This window comes from Sciurus vulgaris (genome assembly GCF_902686455.1).
Source record: "Sciurus vulgaris genome assembly, chromosome: 11".
NCBI lineage: Eukaryota > Metazoa > Chordata > Mammalia > Rodentia > Sciuridae > Sciurus > Sciurus vulgaris.
This window is the reverse complement of record NC_136472.1, coordinates 38,855,911-38,881,749: the sequence shown is the minus strand read 5'-3', so window position 1 is coordinate 38,881,749 and position 25,839 is coordinate 38,855,911. Positions and strand designations below refer to the sequence as shown.

General features: G+C 42.7%; 1 protein-coding gene across 2 annotated transcripts; it reads right to left on the bottom strand.

Annotated features, from left to right (window-relative positions):
* Nucleotides 1-508: 508 nt before the first annotated feature.
* Nucleotides 509-24,183, bottom strand: CD59 (CD59 molecule (CD59 blood group)). Of its 2 annotated transcripts, none has more exons than XM_079103059.1 (5): nucleotides 24,051-24,183; nucleotides 23,406-23,632; nucleotides 16,960-17,044; nucleotides 12,021-12,122; nucleotides 509-2,372 (listed from the first exon to the last, which is right to left on the bottom strand). In XM_079103059.1, the coding sequence occupies exons 3-5, from the start codon at nucleotides 17,024-17,026 to the stop codon at nucleotides 2,140-2,142; spliced, it is 402 nt and encodes a 133-aa protein (XP_078959185.1). In that variant the 5' UTR covers nucleotides 17,027-17,044; nucleotides 23,406-23,632; nucleotides 24,051-24,183; the 3' UTR covers nucleotides 509-2,139. The 2 variants fall into 2 exon arrangements, with proteins under 2 accessions (XP_078959185.1, XP_078959184.1); XM_079103058.1 differs by lacking the exon at nucleotides 24,051-24,183 and adding an exon at nucleotides 23,843-23,977.
* Nucleotides 24,184-25,839: the final 1,656 nt, after the last annotated feature.

Below are 25,839 nucleotides of genomic sequence, written 5' to 3'. Positions count from 1 at the left end.
ATAATCAGTTCAGCCGCCTAGCACGTGGACAGATATATTTTACATGTATGCTTGAGCGAGTGATCCCTTGACCTTTAACAGGATTGGATGGACATATCTGGTTACAATTGCTTATGCATGAGACTGTTTATATATTGAAGGTGTGTTATATGAATAAAGTGGAAGCTGCTTCATGAACTTCTGAAGAGTACGTGTCTTTTGTCCCGCTGGTCCCGCGGAAAGAGCAATAAGCAGCGCGAGCCGCTTGACGAAAGAGCAAGAAGCGGCGCGAGCCGCTTGAAGCAACCCAGGCTAAGAAGCGGCGGTTTTCCGTAAACAAGGAGTCATAACTAGTCATTTGTCTTGAATAGATGATGTGAGGAAAAACAGTATGACCATGGCACTCAAGGCTGAGCTGAGGAAGTCTCTGTTTTACAACATTGAGGTAAGGAAAACTGATACTGCCCAAGTTTCCTTCTTCAAGTTGTCACCACAGAGTATACTGCATCTGGACCAATAACCACGCACATCCGTTTGATTAGATTTTATTTTCAGAAAAGTAACATTTTCGCACTAATCTTTTGTCTAAAAGATTATACAGTGCATTTGACTTGTGTCACAGATATAAAATCAAGAATTTTTGAATTAATCAAGAAATTCCTCTTTCATCTGCATAAACCATGTGATGCTGTTAAATATAACCAAGAACATAAGAATATACAGGTTGTTAAGCCTACAGGATCTTAAGAATTGTTCATCAGTAACCCTGAAAGGGATACACCATTTTTTTTTTTTTTTTTTTTAGGAAACAAGCAGAGCTTCCAAAAGCATCAACATTTGTGACTATGATAATAACCTATATGAACGTATTTTATATCATCAGTGCTGAGTCAGTTAGGCAAGCTGAATGCAGACAGGCAGGTAAAATATGCTTTCAGATCTGTTGCGTTAGTGATGGCTTTGGGAAATCTCACATGACAGACCCAAAGGCTGTTCCCACCGCATGTATTCCATATACACATGAGTGCACACACACGTGCACACACACACACAGGTCTTCCTCACAGTAACATTTAAAATAAGCACACTTAGTTCTCCCAGCCATCTATGGCATAGAACATTTACTCTTAAATTACGTGTGGCAAAGTCAAGATATCCTAATTTTCCAAGAGGGGGAATACAGCTTTAACACTAATTAATTAAAGCAATTAAATTCTTGTAGTGGAAGACAACAATGTCTACATAAAACTTAGAGACATGGGAAAACTCAAATTCCCAAATCCTCTCTGAAGGAGAGAGGATTTGCTGTACCTGTAAACCCGCCATGTAGGAATCTTACTGGGTCCTTGCCATATGTCTCCTAGTCGAGAACAGAGCGGTGATCCTGATCTTTCTGCACTAAGAACCTCATAGCTCTGGCAGGGGGTGTAGCTCAGTGGTAGAGCACTTGCCTAACATGTGAGAGGCCCCTGGTTTAGTCCCTAACAGAAAAAAAATAAAGAAAGAAAAAAAAAGTCTGTGGTGGGGGAAGGAAAAAAATAACAGAATGAATCAAACACCATCACCCTATGTAAATGTATGATCACACAAATGGTATGCCTTTTCTTCATGTACACCCAGAGAAACAACATGTATCCCATTTGTTTACAATAAAAAAAAAAAGTCTCATTGTTTCTTACTGATAGTCCACATCTAGAATATTCTGCACGTCTACAAGGCAACACAGGAGCCGGGAGTTTTACAAATGCATTTCATGGGATGGAGACTCTTCAAAAGAATCTCCCTGTCCCCCGCAAAATACTGCTCATACTATTTAACTCTATCCAAGGAACCAGAGGGAAATACCTAAGGGTTGCTAAGAACCCACTTCAGCCATCCTGTTTCAAAGCTGTTTCTCCCAAGAGCAGAGGGAGAAGCCTGTCACCTACTGAAGTCACACATGCTTCACCCAGACTTCTCTCTCAAGTGTACCTTCCCTGAGCACAAGACTGGTCTTCCAAGTCTCTTGGAGTCCTCTTTTTCATCCAAAGTGTTCCAGATAATTTTATTCTTTCCCAGAAGAATCCAGGTGACAAAGAGTAAAGGCTTTAGAGTGTAGCAGCCAGGAAATGGGAAAGATATAGAAGGGGACAGCTTGGAGAATTGCTTCCTGGTGTTGAATCAGGGAAAACTGTTCCAGGATGTGACCAGAACCAGCATCACTGGCAACAGAGTTTTCCCTGATAAGGTGACCGTCCCACCTTTTTCCTTCTCTTTTTCTGTTGCTTTGAGTTCGTGGTTACACAGGTCCGACTGGCAGCATCTGTATTCTAGCTCCTTCTCTTCTAATTTTTTCGAAAAGAATTCAAAATTGCAATCCGTATACTTCCAGCAAAGGTGATAGATTCGTGGCCCTGTGGGGAGACACACACAGGGTAAGAAATCAAGTGTGTCGAGTTCTGAATCTGCCCTTGAACCCTCCAGTCTACTATTTGGAACTTATTCTGTGGAATTAGATCTAGTCAAAAAAGGGTCATCACACCTGGGGCGTAAAGGGGAACAATTGAGAACTTTTCCATAAAACCAGTCTCATCAGAGCCAGTGTAGACATGTTGGGTGGAGGATGGGGGCTGTGCGAGAGGCGGGTGAGGGAGGGCAGGCATTTATACATTTAAAAGAAATTTGGTATTATCTACCAAGATTTTAAACACAAATTCCCTTTGATCCAGCAATTTCACTTTAGAATTTACCCTGTGAAGTAAAAAAGGTAAACATATATGCTCAGGAAATGGTCACTGCATTACTATCCATATAGCAAGAAGCGGAAAAGCAGAGAGTCTGCTAATTAAAAGTCTTTGAAGAAATTAGGAAAGAATTTCATACAATGGCATTCCGCGTAAATAAGGAAGCACGTAGGCCTCTTGTGGCACAGCAAGAGCCTGTGGGTTTAAAACAAAACACAAAAGACCTACTTCCCTCCTCCCTGAGCTCCAGATTTCTCCAAAGCTGGCATCGCCAACATCTCCTTCCGGTCACTACCCGGAACTCATCAGGCACCATGACATACCCTCTGGCATTTACAAGATCTAGGGGATTGTGGGCAGGCTGTGCTTGGAGGTGGAGGGTGAGATGGCCAGAGGGACAGAGGGTGGCACTCATGAGTCCCTCTTTAGCCCAAAGAATTCTACTGAAGGCCCTGAGGGTGAAGGTACCTGCACATTGTAATCTCTGGGGTTGATGTGCTCATGAACCATCGCTTGCAGGACACCAGCCTCACAAGAGAGGTGCAGGAGAAGCACATCAGAGATCACACACAATCCATCAAAGGCAAAATTTGAAGAACAGAGACCAGAAAGAGTTAAAAAAAAAACAAAAAAAAAACTTTTTATAACAGGAAATGCAGAACAAATCCAGCCTCTCCCTGCTCATTTCAAAAACGACCCCAATCTTTATGGGTAAAAACATGAATCTAGATGCTATGGTTGCCTTCCGAGCTACAGTGAGGAGGGTGTAACCCCATGAGTGATTTTCTTTAAGGATGTTTTAGAAATGGGAAATGTTAACAAACTTGACTTCAACCAAACTGGTTATCCACCCAACACCAGGAATTAAGGTAAATGGGGCTGATGTCATCTCCAGCTCTTTCTTTTTCTGACAGTGATTTGTTGGGAGTGGAGGCATTGTATTTTAAGGTAGGGGAAAAACCCATGTCATGTAGGTTGTCTAAAAATAAAGCACATTTAGCTGGGAGCAGTGGTGCATGCCCATAATCCCAGAGGCTGGGGAGGCTGAGGCAGGAAAACCGCAAGTTCAAAGCCAGCCTCAGCAAAAACAAGGCACTAAGCAACTCAGTGAGACCCTGTCTCTAAATAAAAATACAAAAAAGGGCTGGGGATGTGACTCAGTGGTTGAGAGCCCCTGAGTTCAATCTCCAGTACCAAAGAAATACAAAATAAAAATAAAGCACATTTAAAAGGATTCAAAGCACATTTTAAAAATAATTCAGAAAGATAAATGCACCAGATTATGTCAAAGTTTAAAACTTCTGTGCTTCAAAGGACATTATTGAAAAAAATACAGACAACATGCAGAAAGGAGGAGAAATGTTCGTAAATTAGATGGTAAGTATTTAGTAGCCAGAATATATAAAACCTCTAGCTTTTAGCAGGAGCCCAGAGTTGGGGGAGTAGGAAAGTGGTTTTGTGAGAGTGTGTGTGTGTGTGTGTGTGTGTGTGTGTGTGTGTGTGTGTTTTGCTTTTAACTCAGGCTCTTTCCATACCAAACTTACAGGCCTGTGTCATTCCGTATCTGCATGGAATTCCACAGTATGAGATTCTTCCATAATTTTTTCAAACGCCTTAAAACTTCAAAATAAAAAAGCATGTCCACAGAACTATGGGCAAAGAATAGACATTTCTTCAAAGAAGGTATACAAATGGGCAACAAGAACATGAAAAGATGCTCAGCGTCATGAGTCATTAAGAAAATCAAAATCAAAGTCAACTCTCAATCAGATACACTTCAGGCCTGCCAGGAGAGCTAAAGAAACTGTGGTATATATCCACAATGAAATATTATTCAGCCATAAAGAAGAGTAATATTACGGCATTTGCAGATAAAAGGATGGAATTGGATAATATCATGCTAAGTGAAATAAGCCAATCCCAAAAAACCAAAGGCCAAATGTTTTCCCTGATAAGTAGATGATGATATATAATGGGGGAGGTGGGGTGGGGCTGAGAGAAGAATGGAGGAACTTTAGATTACGTAGAGGGAAATGAGGGGGAGGAGGGGGCAGGGGTATGAAAGATGGTGGAATGAGACAAACATCATTACCCTATGTACATGTGTGATTACATGAATGATATGAATCTCTATCGTGCACAATCATAGAAATGAAAATCTGTACCCCATTTGTGTGCAATGAATCAAAATGCAGTCTGTAAAAATAAAAAAGTAATTTAAAAAAGTAATAAAAAAGAAAGGGAAAGACAGCGAGTGTTGGCGAGAAAGTGAAGAAACTGAAACCCTCAAACGTGGCAGGAGGGAATATAACATGGGGCAGAGACCTTGGGAAAGTTTGGCTGTTCCTCAAAACATTAACAACAGTGCATTATCACGTGATCGAGTTGTTCTACTCCTGGGTATACATAACCAGGAGAATGGAAAACTATACTCACACAGAAGCTTGTGCACAAATATTCATCCCAGCATTATTCAAAACAGCTGAACAGTAGAAACAACCCAAATTTCCATTAAATAGTAAGTCAGTAAACAAAATATTTATACCATGGATTATTATTTAGCCATATCAGGGAATGAAGTACTGATAGCTGCTCTAACATTGAACCCTGAAAATATTAAGCTTTGAAAGAAACCAGTGACAAAGGACAATATTCTATGATTCCATTTACACAAGGGCCCCCAAACAGACAAATCTATAAAGACAAAAAGTAAATGAGTGGCTGCCAGGGATGTGGGAGGGGAGAATGGAGAGTGACTGCTAACAGGTAAGGGTGACAAAAGTATCCTGGAATTAAATAGTGGTGATAGATGCACAACCTTGTAAATATACTAGAAGCTACTGAATTGTACACCTTAATGCAAATTTCATGACATATAAATAATATCTCAAAAAAAAAAAAAAAAAAAAAAAAAAAAGAACTGGGGTCCAGCCCTAACAGTGGTTGGGGGTCCTAGGTGGATGGGAGGTGTTAGCACAGTGGAGAAACAATAGACAGAGACACCAAGTGTTCTGAGGCTGAATCTCTATCTTTTTTCTGCCAGCCTTTTTATACATTTTTTTCTTTAGTAATGATTATATCGTTTTATGGTTAGTTTAAAATAAGAAAAACCTTCAAAAGTACAATCTATGCTTCTTCTCAAAGTACACATTCTCTCCGTATGACAGCCCAGGCCAAAACAACCTTATTTCCCAGCCAGATTAAAACAACCTTGTCTCCCAGCTAAACTGAGGGCACCATGATCTGCCAGCCTTTAACCTCCAGAACAAACACGTCACTACATTTTCTGAGAAACCACCCCCATCATGAACTCCAGTGTTTAACAGGGTAAAGCTTTTACTATTATTAACAAAGGGCAAAGAAATCAGCTTATAATTAATATTTAGTCTATTCTATTTCATTTAATGGCAGCCTACAATCTTATCTTGATTCTCAAAGAATTAGACTAAGCATAGGAAAACACAAATTATATTTATGACTAACTTAAATATTTTTATTATGAAAAGTATCTCTAGAATCAACTATTAAAACTAGGAAAGCAACAAAGGCTAAACACCACATCCAAGCTCAGAGAAATGCCTCTTTATCCATCTATATTTAGAAATTATTATACTTAAGCAAGCACAGGCTCCTTTTAACTCAAGCATAGCTATAATTGTTTATTTCTATATATTTTATCTATGTATTACTACTAAATTTTTATTGTGTACTATTTTGTGTCCCAATACAGTAAAAGCTTCCCAATGTTTTCCCAATAAGTTTCTAATGATATATTGATTATTAATATTAAAAAGCAACTACACATGGAGACATGCCACACCTATGGCCCCCAAGAGGAAAGATGATCTTTCAACAGAGTCGTGTCGAGTGTTGAGTCCTCTACACCAACAGAACTGTGTCAAGTGTCGGAGTGGTAGGAAATAGATGCGGCACTAGATGTGGAAGAGTACAAAGAACGTGATCCATTTGCATAAATAAAGTGTGCGTGGGGTAAATGCAAAATTTTTTATCTGGAATGATTCCATGTTAACTTCATGGGAGAGTAGTCTTCATTTATATTTCTACATGGGACAAAATTTTTTTAAAAATTATCATGGGAATGAATGTCTTATTTAAAAAAATTTTAAACTTCACTTAAAATCATTAGGCTATTTAGTAATCTAGGAAAAATTTCCACAAGAATATGCCACAATGGTCCCATTTTTAGAAAAATATTCATGGGCATGTGTTGGAGGCCGCTGCCCTGTAGGGCCTGCAGTGGTGGCTGGCCTTGCCCTAAGATGGAGTCGAGAAGCCCAGCTGCAAGTGCTTTCTATTGGCTGACTGATCTCCTCCGCGTCCGTGCTTAGCTCGTGATCAGTACATGTCCTCATTGCCCACCATTAAGTCTCCACGAGCCAAACGCCTGACCCATTAAGGTGATTGGCTGTTATATCCCATAAAGCTGCGTACTTTGCGCGGCGGGGAGAGCAAGCAAGGCAGAGCAAGCAAGGCAAGGAGGGCAGGCAGCAGCTGCGGGACGAGAGAAGAGGAGAGGCGGCCGCCGCGCGACAAGAGAGGAAGAAGAGAGAAGTGGCAGCTGCACGAGAGAAAAGAAAGAGAGAGAAAGCTGCGCGACAAGAGAAGAAGGAGAGAGAGAGAGCTGCGCGACAAGAGAAGAAGAAGAAGAAGACGGCGGCGGTGGAGGAGGAGGAAGAACCAGGCACTCGGCTCAGAAGCTCTCCCATAAAAATAAAGACCTTAAAACTTCATTTGAGAGCCGAGTCTTCATTGTACTCGCTGGACGAGACAGGTATGTAGGAAAATGAGGGCAGAAATACATATGACAAGGATTTTATAGTGCTTTTTAAATATTCATAAAAAGCATGTTGAATGAAAAAAAATGTGTTAGTTGAGAGAGAGGTGTTATGGCTGATTTTCCTCTCCCAATACAACAGTGTCCATGTGCCAGATTGTGAGCCAGATACTGGGGATTTGTACATGTAATAAGGTATAACTCTTGCCCCAGAATCATTTTCTTATCCTCTGTGATAGAAAAGAAAAAAGTAATGATGCCTATATCTTATTTAAGACTTGTAACTATTTTATCCAATTTCATTCATAGCTTGGTGTTTAACAAAACTCCAATTTATAACTGCAGGTATAAAAACTGTCCTTCCCTCTTCCTCAGGGAGGATGGGTACTGGGATTGGATTGTAATGATCTTTTAGTCAATTATTAGAGGCTAGTGTTGCCAAAATGGCTCTATTTGCTGGAGTCATCCCTATTTAAGTATTATATTATATTATAATATTATAGGAGAGGCTGCTGTTCAATAGGACAAGTTACTGTTTATGTAATAGTAATTAAGTATTGGAACTTCAAAAGCATTGAAGTTGCCATGATTTTAATTAGGGAAGCCTAACAGCTTGAGGAGAACAGAGAGCAATTTCTTAATAATTGCTACCAATTAATCACTTATTATGCATCCTGCAGCATGCCAAGCACTTGAATTATCACATTTGAACCATAACCACATCAGAACTACCCAAAGTCAAGTGGGTTCTACCAGAGTCTTGCAGCATTAGAGTCTCTCTGTTTGCACAACCTCCCCACTCTTTTTAAAGACTTGATAAAATCTACAGAAAGCACTGGTTTCTCCCTAGGCACCTCTAGGCGTGGCCCTTATATAGAACATTGTCATAGCAACAGCTGCTGGGCACTGTCATCAGAGGTTCCTCTAGGACTCTTACATTTAACAGGGTTACTATTGCCAGGAAACCACTGGGTAGTGGCTGAGTTAGCACCCAACTTCTGTCTGTCTTCTAGACTTTGCCCAGTATTGTCATATCCATTCTCTCTTCTAAGCGCTCCAGTAACCCTGGAGGTAAGCATTCCCATTCTATAGCTGGGAGAAAAAAACTGAGGTTCCAGGACCCCTTGAAGATCCTAAAATCTGAGAATGTGCAAGTTCCTTATATAAAATGGGGTAATATCTGCATTTAACACATGCACATCCTCCTATATAATTTAAAAAGTCTCTAGATCACTTGTGATCCCTAATATGATGCAAATGTTATGTGAATAGTGTTATACTGTATTGTTTAGGGAATAACGACAGGAAAAAAGTATGTATATGTTTAGTATGGATGAGATTGTTTTTTGAATAGTTCTGATCTGTGGTTGGTTGGCTCCCCAGAGAAGTCCACAGATATGGAGGGATAATTGTGTTTCAAGAAACTTCTGGTCATGACATGTCTGGCTAAAGTTTTGGGACTTATGTTCATGAGAAGTCCACAGATATGGAGGGATAATTGTGTTTCAAGAAACTTCTGGTCATGACATGTCTGGCTAAAGTTTTGGGACTTATGTTCATGAGAAGAAAAATGTTTGAGGTTTACATCACCCTTGAAAAAATATAAATTGTATTATTCCTCTGATCAGTTTTAAGTTCACAGCAAAACTGAGCAGAAAATAGAGAGAACTCTGTGACCCAAACACAACTCCTCACTATCAACAACCCAACTGGTATGACAGCACTTGTTATGAATGATGAACATTCATGGACTCATCATTGTTGCCCAAAGCCCACAGTTTACATTAGGATTTATTCCTGGTGTTGCATATATATTTTTTTTGTTTTTGTTTTTTTGTTTTTCATTACTATAATGAAACGCCTGACATAGGCTAACTTTATAAAGGAGTTTATTTAGCTTATAACTCAAGAGATTCAAAGTCCAAGATTGGGTCTTCCCATTGGTCGGGCCTCTGGTGAGGGCCTAAACAAGGGTGGCATCACATCGTGGTGGAGGCATGTGTGGGAGAAAGAATCTTATCTCAACATAGTAGGCGAGGGAGCTAGGTGGGGCCAGGCCCAGGCTAATTCATAGCAACCCTCTCACACGAACACACTGAGGGATCACATAAGAGCTACTTTAATTCCTTTTGAAAGCTCAAACCCAACTTCCCAAGGGACTCTGCACTAGGCCCCACCCCTTAAAGGTCCCACTTCCCAAACTGTCACACTGAAGGCTCAGCTTCCAACACATGGACCTTGTCAGTGGGGCACAAACAACATCAACTGCATAAATTCCGTGGGTTTTGACAAATGTATAAATGACATGTATCCACAATTATACAGAGTAGTCACGGCCCCGAAAATTCTCTGTGCTTCCCCTATTCATCCCTCCTTTTGCCATAACCCCTGGCAGCCACTGACCTTCTTACTATTTGCAGTTTTATCTTTCCTAGAATGGGTCATGTAGTTGGAATCATATAGTATGTGGTCTTTTCAGATTGGCTTCCTTCACTTAGTAATATACGTTTAAGATTCCTCCTTGCCTTTCTATGACTTGATAACTCATCTCTTTTCAACGTTGAATAAAATTCCAATATCTGAATGTACCACAGTTTATCCATTCATCTATCGTAAGACATCTTGGCTGCTTCAAGTTTCGGCTATGATCAATTAAGCTGCTATAAACCCACATGCATATTTTTATGTGGATATAAGTTTTCAACCCATTTGGGTAAAGAATGAGATTGCCGAATCACCTGGTATTTAAAGTATTTGTGGTTTTATAAGAAACTGCCAAGCTGTAATCCATGGTTGGATCATTCTGCATTCACACTAGCAATGAATGAGAGTTCCTGTTGTTCCCCATCCTCACCACATCTGATATTGTCAGTGTTTTGTATTTGGCAACCCTAAGAGGAAGTGTCTCATTGTTTATATTAACCATTTTTAAAAGTTTAACAATTTAGATAAACACAGGATTTGAAGCTGGTAAAACATCTTAGTTCTGGTCTATTTCCCTCTCCATCCCACCTTGACTATCCAATTCATTTATTTCATGGATAAAAAGCAGGTGGAGAAAACCAACTGGGGGTAGGACAGAGGTCAGAGCTCCTAAAATTGCTGCTGATACTCATCCAACACGTTTGCTTTCTCATTTGAAAACTATACTCTTTAGGAGTCCAAGAGACACAGATGAGCAAAGTAAAGAACTGCGTACAGAACTGGTGACCACATATTTGTGGAGGGAATGACTGTGTTCTCCTCACCAGGGCCCTTGCTACACTTTCAACAAGAACAGTGAAGGTGGAGGAAATGTTTCCCTCAAGAATCAAGGACTCTGCATGTAGGGTTTGGTATTTTAGCCATATTCTAGGAATTTAGGTAGAAATCATCAGATACTCCTGGATTGGTTTTTTGTTTGTTTGTTTTTTGCTTTATATAGACATATAACAGGATAACTCTAATTGGTCCTTATTCATTGAAGAATCTCTTCTTTCCAGAGAAAATAATCTTCCTTGCTCCTGTGTGCTTCCCAAGCCTTCCACGAGTCCGCCTGCCACATTTACCATTTCTTGAAAATGACATGGGGAACAGTCTGTGGTAGGAGATGTGAAACTGAAAACAACCTTGGAAGAGTGGTGGTCTTATTTTATCTCTTAGAAATGTAAGCCTGGGGGTTTTATCTTGCTCACCAAGACAACCCTGAAACTGCCATCCCTCACCAGTGTCATAAATGACACATATCTACTTACTCCAGAGCTATACCAGTTGAGTCAAAGAGTATGTCTGCTAGTTTCCTTTCCCTATCCACCACTTTATAAATTCTATCTGAATAGGATTTATGGAGGTAAAGATCCCACAGTTGAGCCAATTCGGAAAAGGCAGATCGGACAGGACTTGTGCATGTGAGTGTTTCCCACCCCACGCTCCTGAGCACCCTGCTCTCTATGGCTCCTGCACTTGGGTATCTGCTGTTGACTGTTCCTCTCTCCTCTGACTTCTTACCTCCTGTTTATCCTCTGAGCTCAGCTTGAATGCCCTCAGGCTCTGTATGGAGTGGATACCCCATGGAATGAGACAGAGGTGTAAATAAAGTCATGTGACACAGCCGTAGGGACCTCAGTCAAAATTTTCACAGGTGTCCTTCCTTCACTGTTAAAGCCCTATCCCTTAGCTCAGGGCCTGGAACACAGACGCAGGCAGCACAGCGTCACAGTTGAAAAGCCCAAATTTAGGAATCAGATGAATTTCCATGTTCGAATCCTGAGTTGGTTACTTGACCTTAGTCCATTACTTAATCTGAACCTCAGTTTCCTCATGGATCAAATGAGAAAAAAATATCACCCTGAGGTAGATGAGAAGCATTAAATAAAAAATGTATGGCAAATGCTTAAAAGTCTTATCTATAGCTGGTGCCAATCAGCGATAACTTTACATGTTGAGTAAAAGCCCAATGAGAAGAAGAGAGGCACAAGCTTCCCAGGCTCTTATCGCCCTAACCTCTGTCCTACCACCAGGGTCAGGGATGGGGACGCTCTTACCGGCAACAACAATGGCACAGGTATCAAAGAGCAGTGAACAGGTGGTGGTTGAATTGCAGTAGGAAACCGGGTCAAGACACCTGTAACACTGCAGGCCAGAACCTAGAATCAGAAAGAAGACCTGTCAGGACCTGTTACACCATGACTGACTTCATCCCCTAGAAGAAAAGCAGAGGTTACCACCTCCACAAGTAGAGTAAGGGCAGTGCTTTTCCTCCCTGCCTGCCTGAGATCAGCCACCATCATGACCGCACGGTAACTATCCAGACCAGAATTTCATGACCAATGAACTACTTTGGAGAAACAAATGGTCACTGATGCCTTTTACCCCTGGGAAGGCAACAGAACCTCAGACAGAAATTTGGGATGAACTAAGCAAATTATTCAAGATGACACTAGATATATCACCTTTCTTTTTACTTTTTATTTTTCTGTTCTAATTAGTTGTACATGACAGTAGAATGCATGTATACATTTTGATAGACCATACATAAATAAATGGAGTGTCATCGCATTTTTCTGATGATACAAATTGTAGGATCACATCGGTCATGCAGTCATATATGTACATGAGGTAATGACTGTTTCACCCTACTGTCCTCCCTACCCCCACACCCCTTCCCCTCCCTTCACTCCCCTCTACCTAATATAAAGTCACTTTATTTTAGATGTCACCTTTCTATTTAGATTTAGAATCCATTTTGGTGGTGGCAAGACAACTGGCTTTGACGTGACATATGATTTGTTGGATCAGGCAGAGGAAAATGGGCCCAAACTAAGACATGCAAGACATGGTCTGTAGAAGAAAGACCTCAAGGACAGAGTGAAAGGAATCCAAGAACGGAATGAAGAAAGTCAGGGGGGCTGCCGAGCCCATGTTGCTGCTGGCAAAGGCAGAAGGAATAAAGATTCTGCAGTGACTTTATCTCTGGCAATTGTGTGAAATTTTCACCAGAGGATTTATAAACTGTAAAGACATTTTTTTAAAATGGGTGAAGTTAATGTCTCAGGCAGCAGTTCCATGTTCACACCATGGAGGTGGTTATATCTTTCCAAGTTCAAACTAGAGGTCCAGCAGCATATTTTGGACCCTTGTCCAAGTTTGAAGGGAATATCCTTATTTCAACAGTAGTACAGAGTAGTACAACTAACTGTACTACTCTGAAGCTTCCTCCTAACCTTCAACTGACAAGTGCCTGATCTGCAATGTAATGACATAGTAAACAGAAAATACCAAGAGAACAGGGTTCCGTCAGAGCCTTCCAAGCAAAAATATGCTCAATTAAAGCACATTTCTCAGGGACTGATAATGGGCAGTATTTACTGGTATAAAAGACATTTCAAAGAAAAAATATATAAACCCTCTTTACAGATCATTACTCACAGATGAACGTTTGCAAATAATTGGATGAGAGGGAACACTTTTAATTCTGTACTCAAATTAAGCAAAGTCTGATCCTCCCTACAAAGATTCTATTCCTCTCATTAGCACACATAGAGTATATATTTGCAGTCAATTATTACACTGTGAATTTTGTATATCAATTTTTTGGGAGGTAAAATTTGTTTCCTTTCTTGTTATTTATATAAGAGCCCACATAATATCCTTGATTTTCTCTCTTGCCCTAAAATATTTACTGTCTAGTCCTTTACAGAAAGTGTGACAACCAGTAGGATAGGGTATTATCACTGACCTGTTCCCTTCTGAGGGACTGACCCAAAGCCAGAAGTCCACACTATCATGGGCAAGACAACAGCTGCACACTAACCCTTGTGGGTGGGACAGCAGGTCACAGCAGACACTCTGGAAACGGGGTTCAGCTTGCATGAAAAGTCCGGCTGCCTAATTCAAAAACCAACTATTGTTCCAGCTCTGGTTCTTAGGACGCATCTTTGCTAGTTAAACCATGGATTTTTCTGGATTATTTTTCCTTCTCTATTTTTATCACAATAGTGACCAAAAAAAAGAGTTACAGTCAACATTTCTGATGGGGAGAAGCTAAGGAAGCAAGAGTCAAAAGGAAAACTTCCCGATTCATGTGGGTATGCCCCTTTCTAGCATCAGAGAGAATGACTTCCCTACCACCACGTGGCTTCTGCCATGGCATCAGTATTGGCAGTGCCTACATGTAAAAAGACATTTTCAAAGATGAAACGTGTAAAATCTCACAGAAGAATGTTATGATTAAACCATGGGTGGGTTTTGGGGCCTGAGAGCTGATCTCTAGATCAAAGGTCATCTCCAAGGGATGTGGAGATTTTTCCAGAAGTCCAGTGGAAAATGGGTCCTCACTTCCTGAGCACAGTGAGAAGTCGAGCTCTCTATAGCATCTTCAATGGTCAAATCTGCCTTTACAGGTGTGAAATCCCACCCACGGGAGACCCTGTGATTTGGGAAAGTTCCAAATAAACCCCTTGAAATATCAGTCCCAAAAGTTCCTCCCTCTTGGTTTGCAGATGACTAGGGAGGGGAAGTGGCTCACCCAAGGAAGAGGACACTTAGCTACAGAGCAGCAGAGCTGGAGCTGGCCCCCAAGCCTGAGGGCAGAACTCCAGACTGCTCTGTTCACACTTCCCATGAGCACTGGTCACCCCTAGGCGAGTGGGAAGGTATAACAGCAGGCATAAAGGTGCCATTGCCCATAGTCTCTTCCTGTGTCAAATGTGTGTACATATACATGAGAAGAAAGAATGGAAGAGCTGGAAGAGGAGAGTGTGGTATTAACCTGGCTGTTTTAGGACTGTGTTAAAAGATCACCCATAGGAGTCAGTCTTCTACTGGCTGGAACCGCTCATTTGGCTTCTTGACAAACCTTGAGATGGAGGAGGTCAAGGCCCATATTTGGATTTCCATGGGGCAGAAATATTCGTATCTAACACATTCTTCTAATGTTCAAGTGTCTGTGTACTTAACACATTAAGCTCTTCATAGAATTGTGATAAGACAGGTTCAAGGAACTTCGACTATGTTGCAAGAGAAAACTAACACTAAGATGTTAACTAGCCTGTCCAAAGTCACCCCGCTGCTGGGTAATAGAACAAAGACTCAAACTCAGGCTACCAGTTCTAATACCCAAGAATGGTTTAACCAAGACATTCTTCAAACTGTCCTGAGTGGGCCAAGAAGGAAAGGGTACAGACTGGGGGAAAATCGGAGTCAAAAACAAGTAGTCAGTCAGTGGATGATTTGATATTCTAGCTCCTAACCAAGGGTAGTGGGGACTGGACCCTCAGGGCCACTAGTTCCTGGGATGCTTTTCTCCTGACTCCTAAAGGAAGTTACTTGTGTCTCAACCTCTGTAACAGCAGGCCCATTTGTGCTACTTGATTTGCTTCACTGTAAGGATCAAATGTCATTTTTTGCCTGTGAGATGTTTCTGCCTATGACGTACTTGCCTGTATCATTAAAGTTCCCCCAAGGTTCCTCAGTGTCTTGGACAATAGCAAAGGATCTCTCTCTCTCTCTCTCTCTCTCTATCTATCTATCTCTCTCTCTCTCTCTCGCTCTCTTTCTCATGAGTGCATGTGTGTGAACATTTCACATTCCAATTCTTTGAGGAAGGACTTACGTACACTCCAGACCTGTCACAGAGAAGCTGATGGACCCAAACCCAAGCTTGCTCCACAGACAAATGCAGACTGCTGGAAACAGGACACGATGGACTATTGTAATTACAGGAAGTACATTGGGTAGAACTGAGGAAAGAACGCAGTGTTGTGACACAGGTCACACACAACCACATTACAACCTCCTTACCAGAGGCAGGAGAGGAAGGTGGGCAAGGAGGGAATTCTAACTTCTCTTTTTTTCTCAGAAAGGGAAAGAGTGTGTCCTCAGGCAAGTTACTTCTCTGCTTCAGTCTCCACTGTCTAGTTAGCACAATAGCACGAACCCCTCTTGGAGGGCTGAGATGATGTAGGCTTTGCCCTGGTTCCTAGTATATAGTAAGCCATCAACATGTCCAACACCACAGAAACCTTTACTTATTTTTTTTTATTATTCATTGTATTACTACTTCTTTTTCCTTCCTTCCACCCCAACTCCAAAAGGAAAAACATCAGTAGTAGCCAGGATGCTGTACCAATAGGACACAGGCAGGCAGGATGTTTGATCCTTATGATGAAGCAAAACCAAGTAGCAGGGGTGTTCCATTACAGAAGACTCAGGCCGACTTTCTCCAGGAACCAGGGGAAGGGTGGTCCAGAAAGGGGCAGCCCAGGAGAACAGGGGCCCCAGAAGAGGGGCCTGGAGTAGGCATGAAGACAGGAACCCAGACAGGGTTCACATTCTGGTGAAACACTTCTGGGTATTATTTGGCAAGTTATTTATTCTCCTTCAGTGTCAATCTTGTCATTTGTGAAACAGGGATAAAATAGTACTTACTTAACTGGTTGACATGCAGGATAACAGGGAAAATGATTGGCATAGTGATTGGCACAGAAGTGTTATAAGCTTTAGTTACTGCTATCACCATGATCATCTTCACTGTTGATAAGGAGAAGCCACAGGGCAGAAGGACTGAGCTCAAAAGACTCTCAGGGCAGTGGGTAGGACCCAAAGGGACTTGCCCAGCACTATAAGGAAGGTATCCACTGCAATCCTCAGGCTGCTTGTGGTGAGAAACCACAGGCTTAGGTGAAACCTAAGATCTCAGTTCCTCTGCCCAGAAAAGAGCAACCCTGTAACTCAGGATGGGCTATAACTCAAGAAGGTGTCCCACTAAGAGCAAGGTCACAATTTAGGAAGAAGTTGTCATATAACCCCAGGCCTGTAACATTGGAAGCGAAAGAACTAAAGCCAGGCCTTGAAGAGGGACTGGGGTGGAAACTGAGGCCAGTAGCATCAGTTTCATCTCCCAGAGGCCTAAGAGAAAGAAAGCTCATGACCAAAGCAGGCAGGATGGTTCATATCTATGTCCAAAGACTCTAGACCTCTCACCCGTGTTGCAGAGGACAACCAGGACGAACAGGATTCTGAGCAGGATGAGTCCTTCTTTACTTCTCATGGTGACGGTCCACAGGCTCTGGAAGGAGGAGATAAGAAGAGTTGTCACGGAACAACAAGTGACTGCTGGTTATCTCAGAAACCAAGAGCTGTAGGTCAAAGGGGCTTCCGAAAACATGGGGAAGGCAATAACAGACCAAGAACAGGAAATGGCCAGGCTAGGGTGCCATGAACCAAAGGGTGCTCTTGGGTAGAGCAACATTGGACCTCTTCTCCCTCCCCAAGACCTCAGCTTACTGGAGAAATGCTGCCCAGCTTGGTAAGAGGGGCAGCTATGGGGGAATCCAAGCTCACCAGGCCTAGTCAGGAACAGCTGGGCCCCAGCCCAGCTCTGACCTAAGGTAGCATGTACCCTTGAGTAAACCTATCCCTACAAGCCCAGTGTTCATTACCATGCAGTGGGATACTGCTATGCCCATAAGGTTGCTCAGTCCAATGAAAATACCAGGAAGTTAACAGATCCAGCACTGCTGTTTCTGCTTTGCTGGCACCACCCCAATCTGCTGGCTGAGCTGGAGAACCAGTTTTCCAGACCAGGCCACCAAGTAAAGAGGACCAAAAGAATGTCCCTGTAAGGCAGCAGCATGTGTTCAGCAGCAGGACAGGTGGCAAAGGCCTAGCATGCATGGAAGCCCTGGCTGCCCATTCTAACAGATGCCATGGGGACACCTCCTTAATCCCCTTGGGGATGAAAAGGGAGGTTCTGGTGACTAGTCCTCATTACATAAGTGACTACATGCATAGCAGTAAGGGTCAGCTGGGAAGGGAAGGCTGGAGTGCCTTAAGCCCTCTTTTCAGTCAATGCAAATGCTTTTGAAGCCGGCCTAAGTGCAAAGCTTTGGTAGTAGATTTAAGAAGCCTTCCAACACCACCTCTCCATCCCTGGGTCTGTCCTGAAATAAGGAGGTGATAGATGCTAGAAGCAAGGGTGATCTACCTTCTACTCCCCCTGAGCCCAACAGGCCTGGCAGACAGTTGGGGACTTGGTGGAGAGAGTCACCTGTCCTCCTCCAGGTCAGGAATGCAGCTTTCCCTAAGGCTTTTGGATCATTATCTCTCACATCTTTGAAAGGCACGTGCTGTATAGGAATTGGTTGATGAAGGCCAGTGGAGGCTTGAGAAGTTGAAAAGGGCAGGGTCTGACGATGTCCACGGAAGAAAACACTGAGTCATGCTGGGGAGTGAGGGTGTCAAGGACAACCAGGGCATGGCCTTTCCTTACAAGTGGAGCTCCCTCCAGTTCCCCTGGCACACTGCCAGCTTCCTGCTTGGTTCTCCATGCTCTGGGGTTTCCGGGTAGAAAGGAGATTTATAGGCTCAGGTTAGTCAAGGCTCCCAAGAGAGGGGGGTATGTATCTGAGGTCCCCAAAGAGCAAAAGGCACTTTAAGTACACTCAAAAAGTTCAGAATAAGCGCTATGTCAGGATTCCCATCAGAGTAGGAGGGAAGGAGCCTTCTTACTTGGGTTAGGCACTGGAAAGGTGGCAGGTGGCAGGAGCAGCTAGCTCCAGGTCTTTGGTCTGCAGAATAAGATGGGGAACCTATTAGAAAATACCATTCTGGGGTTGCAGATCACACTTTAAGCCAGTCTAAGGTAGTAAAGACACATTTTTCTGGGTACTTGACTCAAAAGTAAATTCCTTAATGGGAGCTCCAAATAGGTTTTTCATCCCAGGAGTATGGAAATAGTCAAAATTAAACAAACATTTAAAAGAACAAAAGTCCAACCATATGGAGATGAATACACAGTTATGAAGAATTCTAGGAATGGAAGGTGCTCACAAGGTACTAAGAAAAACCCAGCTTTGAAATAGCTATAATTTTATTACTTTTTCTTTTAAACATATCCAGATCTATCTACACATACATACACACACCTGCGTAAAAAAAAAGATCTGGACTACTGTATCAATTCTTCTGAACAGTTTAGGAGATGTGTTTAACAGAGTGGTAGAATTAGAAGCAGTTTGTTCATGCTTAACTTTTCTCTTTTCTAACACCAAAATATTTTTATACAAAAATATCTCAACCCAATAGAATTATTTAAATGTACTAATGCATCACTTCATTTCTGGTTTCTTAACTTTATTTTTCTACGACCCTACCTGATTAGGTATAAAAAAAAAAATACACCCTCTCAAAATTGTCTACTTTAAGATTCAAAAAATGTTTTGTATGTGTGTGTGTGTGTGTTTTACAATTTGTCTGAAAATGGTAACACCCCATATTTATAAAAAATGAGGACCTAGGTGATTTTCTAGTATTTCCTGGAAGTGACACCTATATTCTAATGTTGCTTTGCCTCCAACCTTGAAAATGGTCAAATCCTTTCCCTCAGTTCCTAATTTGTAAAGTGGTTCATAAAAATTTTATATAAGGATAGAAAACAAAAATAAGACTTGAAGGTTTTAAAACTCAGCACAACTAGAATGTCCTATGTGAGTTTCAGAGACAAAGTAGATGAATACACACACAACCTTGGAGTCCCTCTGTCCTGGCTCAGACTTGACCTGGAAATAATATTTTAGTTAAGATGCCACACTTCTGAATTTCTTCCAGTTTTTCAGGATAGCAAAACAGACAAAAGCCTGGCGAAATGGCTGAAGGAACGAGGACTGTGTTCTATTTGAGAAAGTATATCAGAGAGATTACTGACTCCAAACCCCTGAGAGGGAAGGTTATTCCATGTAATTTCTTTTCTTTTAAGGGGGGGAGGGGCAGGTATCAGGGATTGAACTCAGGGGCACTCCACCACTAAGCCACATCCCCAGCCCTATTTTGTATTTTATTTAGAGACAGGGTCTCACTGAACAGCACCTTGCTTTTGCTGAGGCTGGCTTTGAACTCATGCTTCTCCTGCCTCAGCCTCCCAAACCGCTGGGGTTACAAGCATGTATCACTGCACTCCGCTCCATGTTATTTCCAAAGGCAGAATTAGGATCAACACGGTAGGCATTTTGGATTTCTTGATCATTGGTTCTTTGCCCCATCTGCCCTGCTACATGCTGGGTGGGCACTGGGTTAATTGTCAGCACATGTGGAAAGCAATTCCCTTTGATGAAATGTAAAAAGCTCCCCGCCAGTTGGAAATATTCAGACAGTAGAGGTTGCAGATCAAAGAGGCTGCAGAAAAGATTCCTGCAGAAGACAGGAAGAGGCAAAAACCAGATTGCTGAAGTACTGAAGACTCTCATTCTATAATAAAAACTATTTGACCAGTATTTCTTCATTTCCACACATCTAAGATGAACAGGGAAGTTAAAAAGTGGCAAGATGATTTACGCACACAGGAATACCTTACTGAAAATGTTTCGAGTAGCAAACGTTTGGGGTATTTGGGTAGAAAATGTAGTGTGAGCATATAGCCACTGTTTTAAATGGGAAACCAAAAATGTGGCACTATCCACCCAAAAGCCTGAGTCCCCTAAAAATCCTAAATATATAATATCTAAACATATCTGAACCTATAATTAAAACTATATATGTTTACATACCTATGTACACACATAAGCAATCCAGAGATGCTTGAGCAGAAAGCACTTAACACATTAAATAATGTGAAGGCATTAAACACATTAAATAATGAAGGCATCCACTGGTGGGTATATACACTACGATGAAGTAGGTTCAGGCTTGACCCCTGCCTCCTGGTAATTTGTGAGCCCACTGTGTGCAGGTGCATGGACACAGTGACTGCTGATCCAGGCAAGAGCCTTATAACTCGTGGGGGTGGGCACCAATGAGTGCCAAAAGGAAGAAAATATAAAAGGGTTACAACACTTGTTGTCAATTTCACTAAACATTCAAATCAGAGATGGTGGACCCCAGCCCTGCAGCTAGAATTCAGTAGGTCTAGTGTGGAGCCCAGTAATGTGCACTTCTAGCCAGTTCCCAGGTGCTGGGCCAGAGCCCACACTAAAAACCATGAAGCTACAGTGACCAGGTGCAAGGGTGAGGCTACTTTATATAGGGTCTCCCAGCAGGGCTGTAAAAGGAGCTGCTGGTACTGATTAAATAATCAGCAGTTTCTTCTCTTCAAGAGGCACATGATTACACCACTGAATGCAATGTTACCAAATGGACACTATTAGGCAAGTCCTCGTTTCTGTGTTAAGTTCTATGTAGTGAGCAAATATTATAGGTCAGTTGCTATGCAGGGGGCTCTTACCGTAGTTAAGTAGATAATCTTCACAACAGTACTATAAATTAAATATAATCTGTTCTAGTTATAGGAAACTGAGGAGGGAAGAGAACCAGTTGATGCAACTGTGGTATTCCGATTAATGCCTCTTGCCTATAATCCCAGCAGCTCAGGAGGCTGGGGCAGGAGGAGCATGAGTTCAAAGCCAGCCTCAGCAAAAGTGAGGCACTAAGCAACTCAGTGAGACCCTGTCTCCAAATAAAATACAAAATAGGGCTGGGGATGTGGCTCAGTGTCTGAGTGCCCCTGAGCTCAATCCCTGGTACTTCCTCCCTCAGGAAAAAAAAAAGATTACAGAAATTATTCTGGATTATCCAGGGGGCCCAATGTAATTATAGGGTCATTAAAAGTCAGACAGGACAGAAGCAGAGTCCATCAGAAAGATGTGACGACAGAAAAAGAGGCAAGAGACCCGAAGAGAGATGAACTCAACTTCCGATTGCTAACTTAAGACAGGAAAGCTTCCATGTGCCAAGGTATACGGGCATCCTTTAGAAGCTATGACAGGTCCTTCACTTACACCCAGAAAGGAAACCAGACCTGTCCCCCACTCACAAGGATTATATTTGCCAACAACCTGAGTGAGCAAGCATGCACTTCGGAAACTGAACTCAGGAGTCCCCCTACCACAGCGTTATGATTCAGAAAGGTGTGCAGCCTGTCACCTCCACTTCAGCCCCAGCACCACCTGGTCAGACTCCAGATGGACGAGAGAACAGTAAGGCTAATAAATTTGGGTGGTTTTGAGCTGCCAAACTTATGATTTGTTTCTGAAAACCAACATAAATCAGGCAAGGCGGCACACTCCTGTAGTCCCAGCTACTTGGGAGGCGGAGGTGGGAGGGTGGACAGAGTTCCAGACCAGCCTGGGCTGTGCAGCATGAACCCATCTCACAAAACCAAACCAAACCAAACCCCCAAAATGGAAAAAAGCAAAAACCAACCAACCAAACAAACAAAAAAACCCTAGTATGGCAACCTCATTACTGGAAAGTGGTGGAACAGTATTTAAACCGAGGTCTGAGCTCTGAATCCTAATGCTGTGGTGGGAGACTGACAGACTTTTTCTTTCTCTCCCTCTCTCCCCACTCCCTTCCCAACACCCCCCCCCCCCCGTTTTTGTTGCAGTGCGGGGGGGGGGACAGAACCCAAGGCTTGCACAAACACTCTACCACTGAGCTACATCCCCAGCTCAAGGAGAGATTTTAACATTCACAATTTCTGTAGATTCACAGACACCCACAAGTATAGTCACTGCTCCTGGGAGACTGGGGCTGACGATCTTCAAGATTAGACAGGTCCTAAAAATTAAAACCCCTCATTTTATAGGAAATTAATGGAGGCCCAAGCGAGGGGGATGAAATTAGTGTCCCAAGGGGACAGGATAGTTGCAAAGCCACATTGGATTCATCTTGCCTACTCATCAGGGGTTGATAACTCACAAGTGGCTTAGTAGAACCTGGTGTTAGCAGTATCAGGGATCTGGAACATCTGTGTTCTTAAAACCTTGGACATGCTATACTCAAACATATGAGGCACCCCAAGATCAGTTACTCAGTGCAAAACAGTAATGACATCAGCAGGTAGAGAAAGAAGAGCACCATCATAATGGAAAAGCCCCTCCCAACCACCCAAGGTGCCAGAATCACTCATCCCAGATCTGAAGGCACACAGATCTGCAGTTTCTCGGACAAGGGTGTCTCTATAATTTTTTCCAGGACCTCAAATTTCTGGTCTCTCATCCAGGTCCTCCCACCCTAAAATCCATCTTTTATCTTCCAAACCTCTCAGCAGAAGGAAATGTTTCCCTTACAGCAAAGTTTTTACTTTTCAATGTCAAAGTACAAGCCACAAATTTCAGGAAAGTTGGGTTTGTAATGAGGAAATTCCTCCTTTATAAATTTTTCCATTTCAAATCACAGGCGCGCTGTAAATAGCCATATTTGGGCAAATGTTGCCACCTGCCTGACAGACAATTGGAGGTTTGTGTACCTTCTTCCAGGGAGTAAATTCCCTCCAGTGGGGGAATCTGAAAAACTGCTGAGAGATCACAGAGATATCTGAAAAAATGCCACACTACCAGATGCCAGGCTGGGCCCTTTCTGCGATCTCATTTATGAAGCAAGGCCCACCGTTTTACTGATGAGAAAATAAGGTTTAAATAGCTTGCTGCAATTACCTTTGGAGCGCCGGTGCTTCCTGAACGACACTACCTAACGTTTTGTTAAAAAGTCGACCCTCTGGCTCTAAAGAGGGTGCAGCTGAGCAGATCTGGGAAGACAAAGACTTCAGCTCTGTCATTCCACATTTTAACCTTCAAGGGAAGAGAAGGCCCGAGACCACATCGAGGTTGGAGTTGACCCTTTATCCTGCGAGGGGATTCCTCTCCACGTAGCCAGCTCTTCCCTGGAGGTAAAGACAGGCGCAGGAGCTCAGGATCCCAAGGGGATAGAGCGGGCCGGTGTTTGGGGCAGAGGCCCCCTGCTCCGCCCCACCCTGCCCTTTCTTGGGGGTAAACCGAGGCCACCCCTCCCCACGCGTCCTGACCCACTGCCTAACTGAAAGCGGGGGCGCAGGAGAGCAGGCACGCCCGCTGCCGCTGGGCCTCGGCCTTACCTGAAGGCGCCCCGGGAGCTGCAGCCAGCCGGCCTCTGCGCTCAGCCGCGCAGCTCCGCGGGCCCGGCTCAGCAGCGCTGCCCCCTCCGGCCGGGGAAATGTCTGCCCACCACGCCCAGTTCCCTGCAGGGACGTAGCCCAGCACCACCCACAGCTCGGGTGTCAGCCTCCTAGCCCAGACAAGCTCTGCAGCCAGGACTAGACTAACCTTCAAAGCTCTGGAGAACCGAATCTCTTGGCGTGGGCTTCTGCTTTGTAACTGAAAATAAGCACAGGATACTGCGCAAAACTTCTGATCCCCGCTCCACGCACACTTAAAAAAAATTGTTAAATATATTAATGTTTTCCAGAACGTCTTTGTGATCAAATTGCTCCAGCCCCTTCCCACGTGGCCTGCTATCCAACCCCTGAACGGCTGAGACTTGCTCCTGCTGTCAGACTTGGACGTTCTCCAAATATCCTCAACCGCAGCCCCATCTGTGCCTTGTCTTTTGCTTAGAACCTAGACAAAATTCTGCTCTGGGTTTAGAAACTTCTGTGGGCTAGTCTCGGACCAGAACTTTAACAGTGGTCCACTTTACCTTTGAATATAGCCCTTGCTGCTTATTTTAAAAGAAACATATTCTTTTCCACTCCTCCCTTTGGTCTTCCCTGGTCTGGGGGCAGGGAACCAGATTACCTTGAGTTATCTGTTGTCCACCGGAAGGAGCTGTCACCAGAAGAACTAGGACATGACTATCTCCCAAATTAACAATTGAGTTTCAACACACTATCAGGGTGCACTTGGAATATAGCCTTTGAATAGCTTCTTTAAAAATCCTCTGTTAGACCCTGCATCTTACAGAAGAAAAAGTAGGTCCAAATCTTCACCTTGTTGGCTTAGGATCAGACTTCCTTAACAGGACTCCCATAGCACAAGAAATAAAAGCAAGAATCAATAACTGGGATAGATTCAAACTAAATAGCTTTCTCTCAGCAAAGGAAACTATCAGCAATTCGAAGAGAGAGCCTACAGAGTGGCAGAAAATCTTTGCCACTCATACTTCAGATAGAGTACTAATTTCCAGAATATATAAAGAACTCAAAAAACTCTACACCAAGAATACAAATAACCCAATCGACAAATGGGCTAAGGAAATGAACAGACACTTCACAGAAGAAGAGCTACAAGCAATCAACAAACATATGAAAAAACGGTCACCATCTTTAGTAATAAGAGAAATGCAAATCAAAACTACACTAAGATTCCATCTCACCCCAAATTAGAATGGCGATTATCAAAAATACAAGCAACAACAGGTGTTGGCGAGGATGTGGGGAGAAAGGTACACTCATACATTGCTGGTGGGGATGCAAATTAGTGCAGCCACTCTGGAAAGCAGTGTGGAGATTCCTTAGAAAACTTGGAATGGACCTACCATTTGACCCAGCTATCCCCCTCCTTGGCCTATACCCAAAGGACTTAAAATCAGCATACTACAGAGATACAGCCACATCAATGTTCATAGCGGCTCAATTCACAATAGCCAGACTATGGAACCAACCTAGATGCCCTTCGATTGATGAATGGATAAAGAAACTGTGGTATATATATATACAATGGAATATTACTCAGCTATAAAGAATAATAAAATTATGGCATTTGCAGGCAAATGGATGAAATTGGAGAATATCTTGTTAAGTGAGATAAGCCAATCTCAAAAATCCAAAAGACGAATGATCTCACTGATAAGCAGATGATGACACGTAATGGGGGGTGGGAGGGAGGCAAGAATGGAGGAAGGAGGGACTGTATAGAGGGAAAAGAGAGGTGGGAGGGGTGGGGGGAAGAAAAAAATAACGAAATGAATCAAACATCATTACTCTATGTAAATGTATGAATATGCAAATGATATGCTGTTACTCCAGGTACAAACAGAAACAACATGTATCCCATTTGTTAACAATAAAAATAAATTAAAAAAAAAAAAAACAGGGGGGAAAAAGAAAGTCCTCTG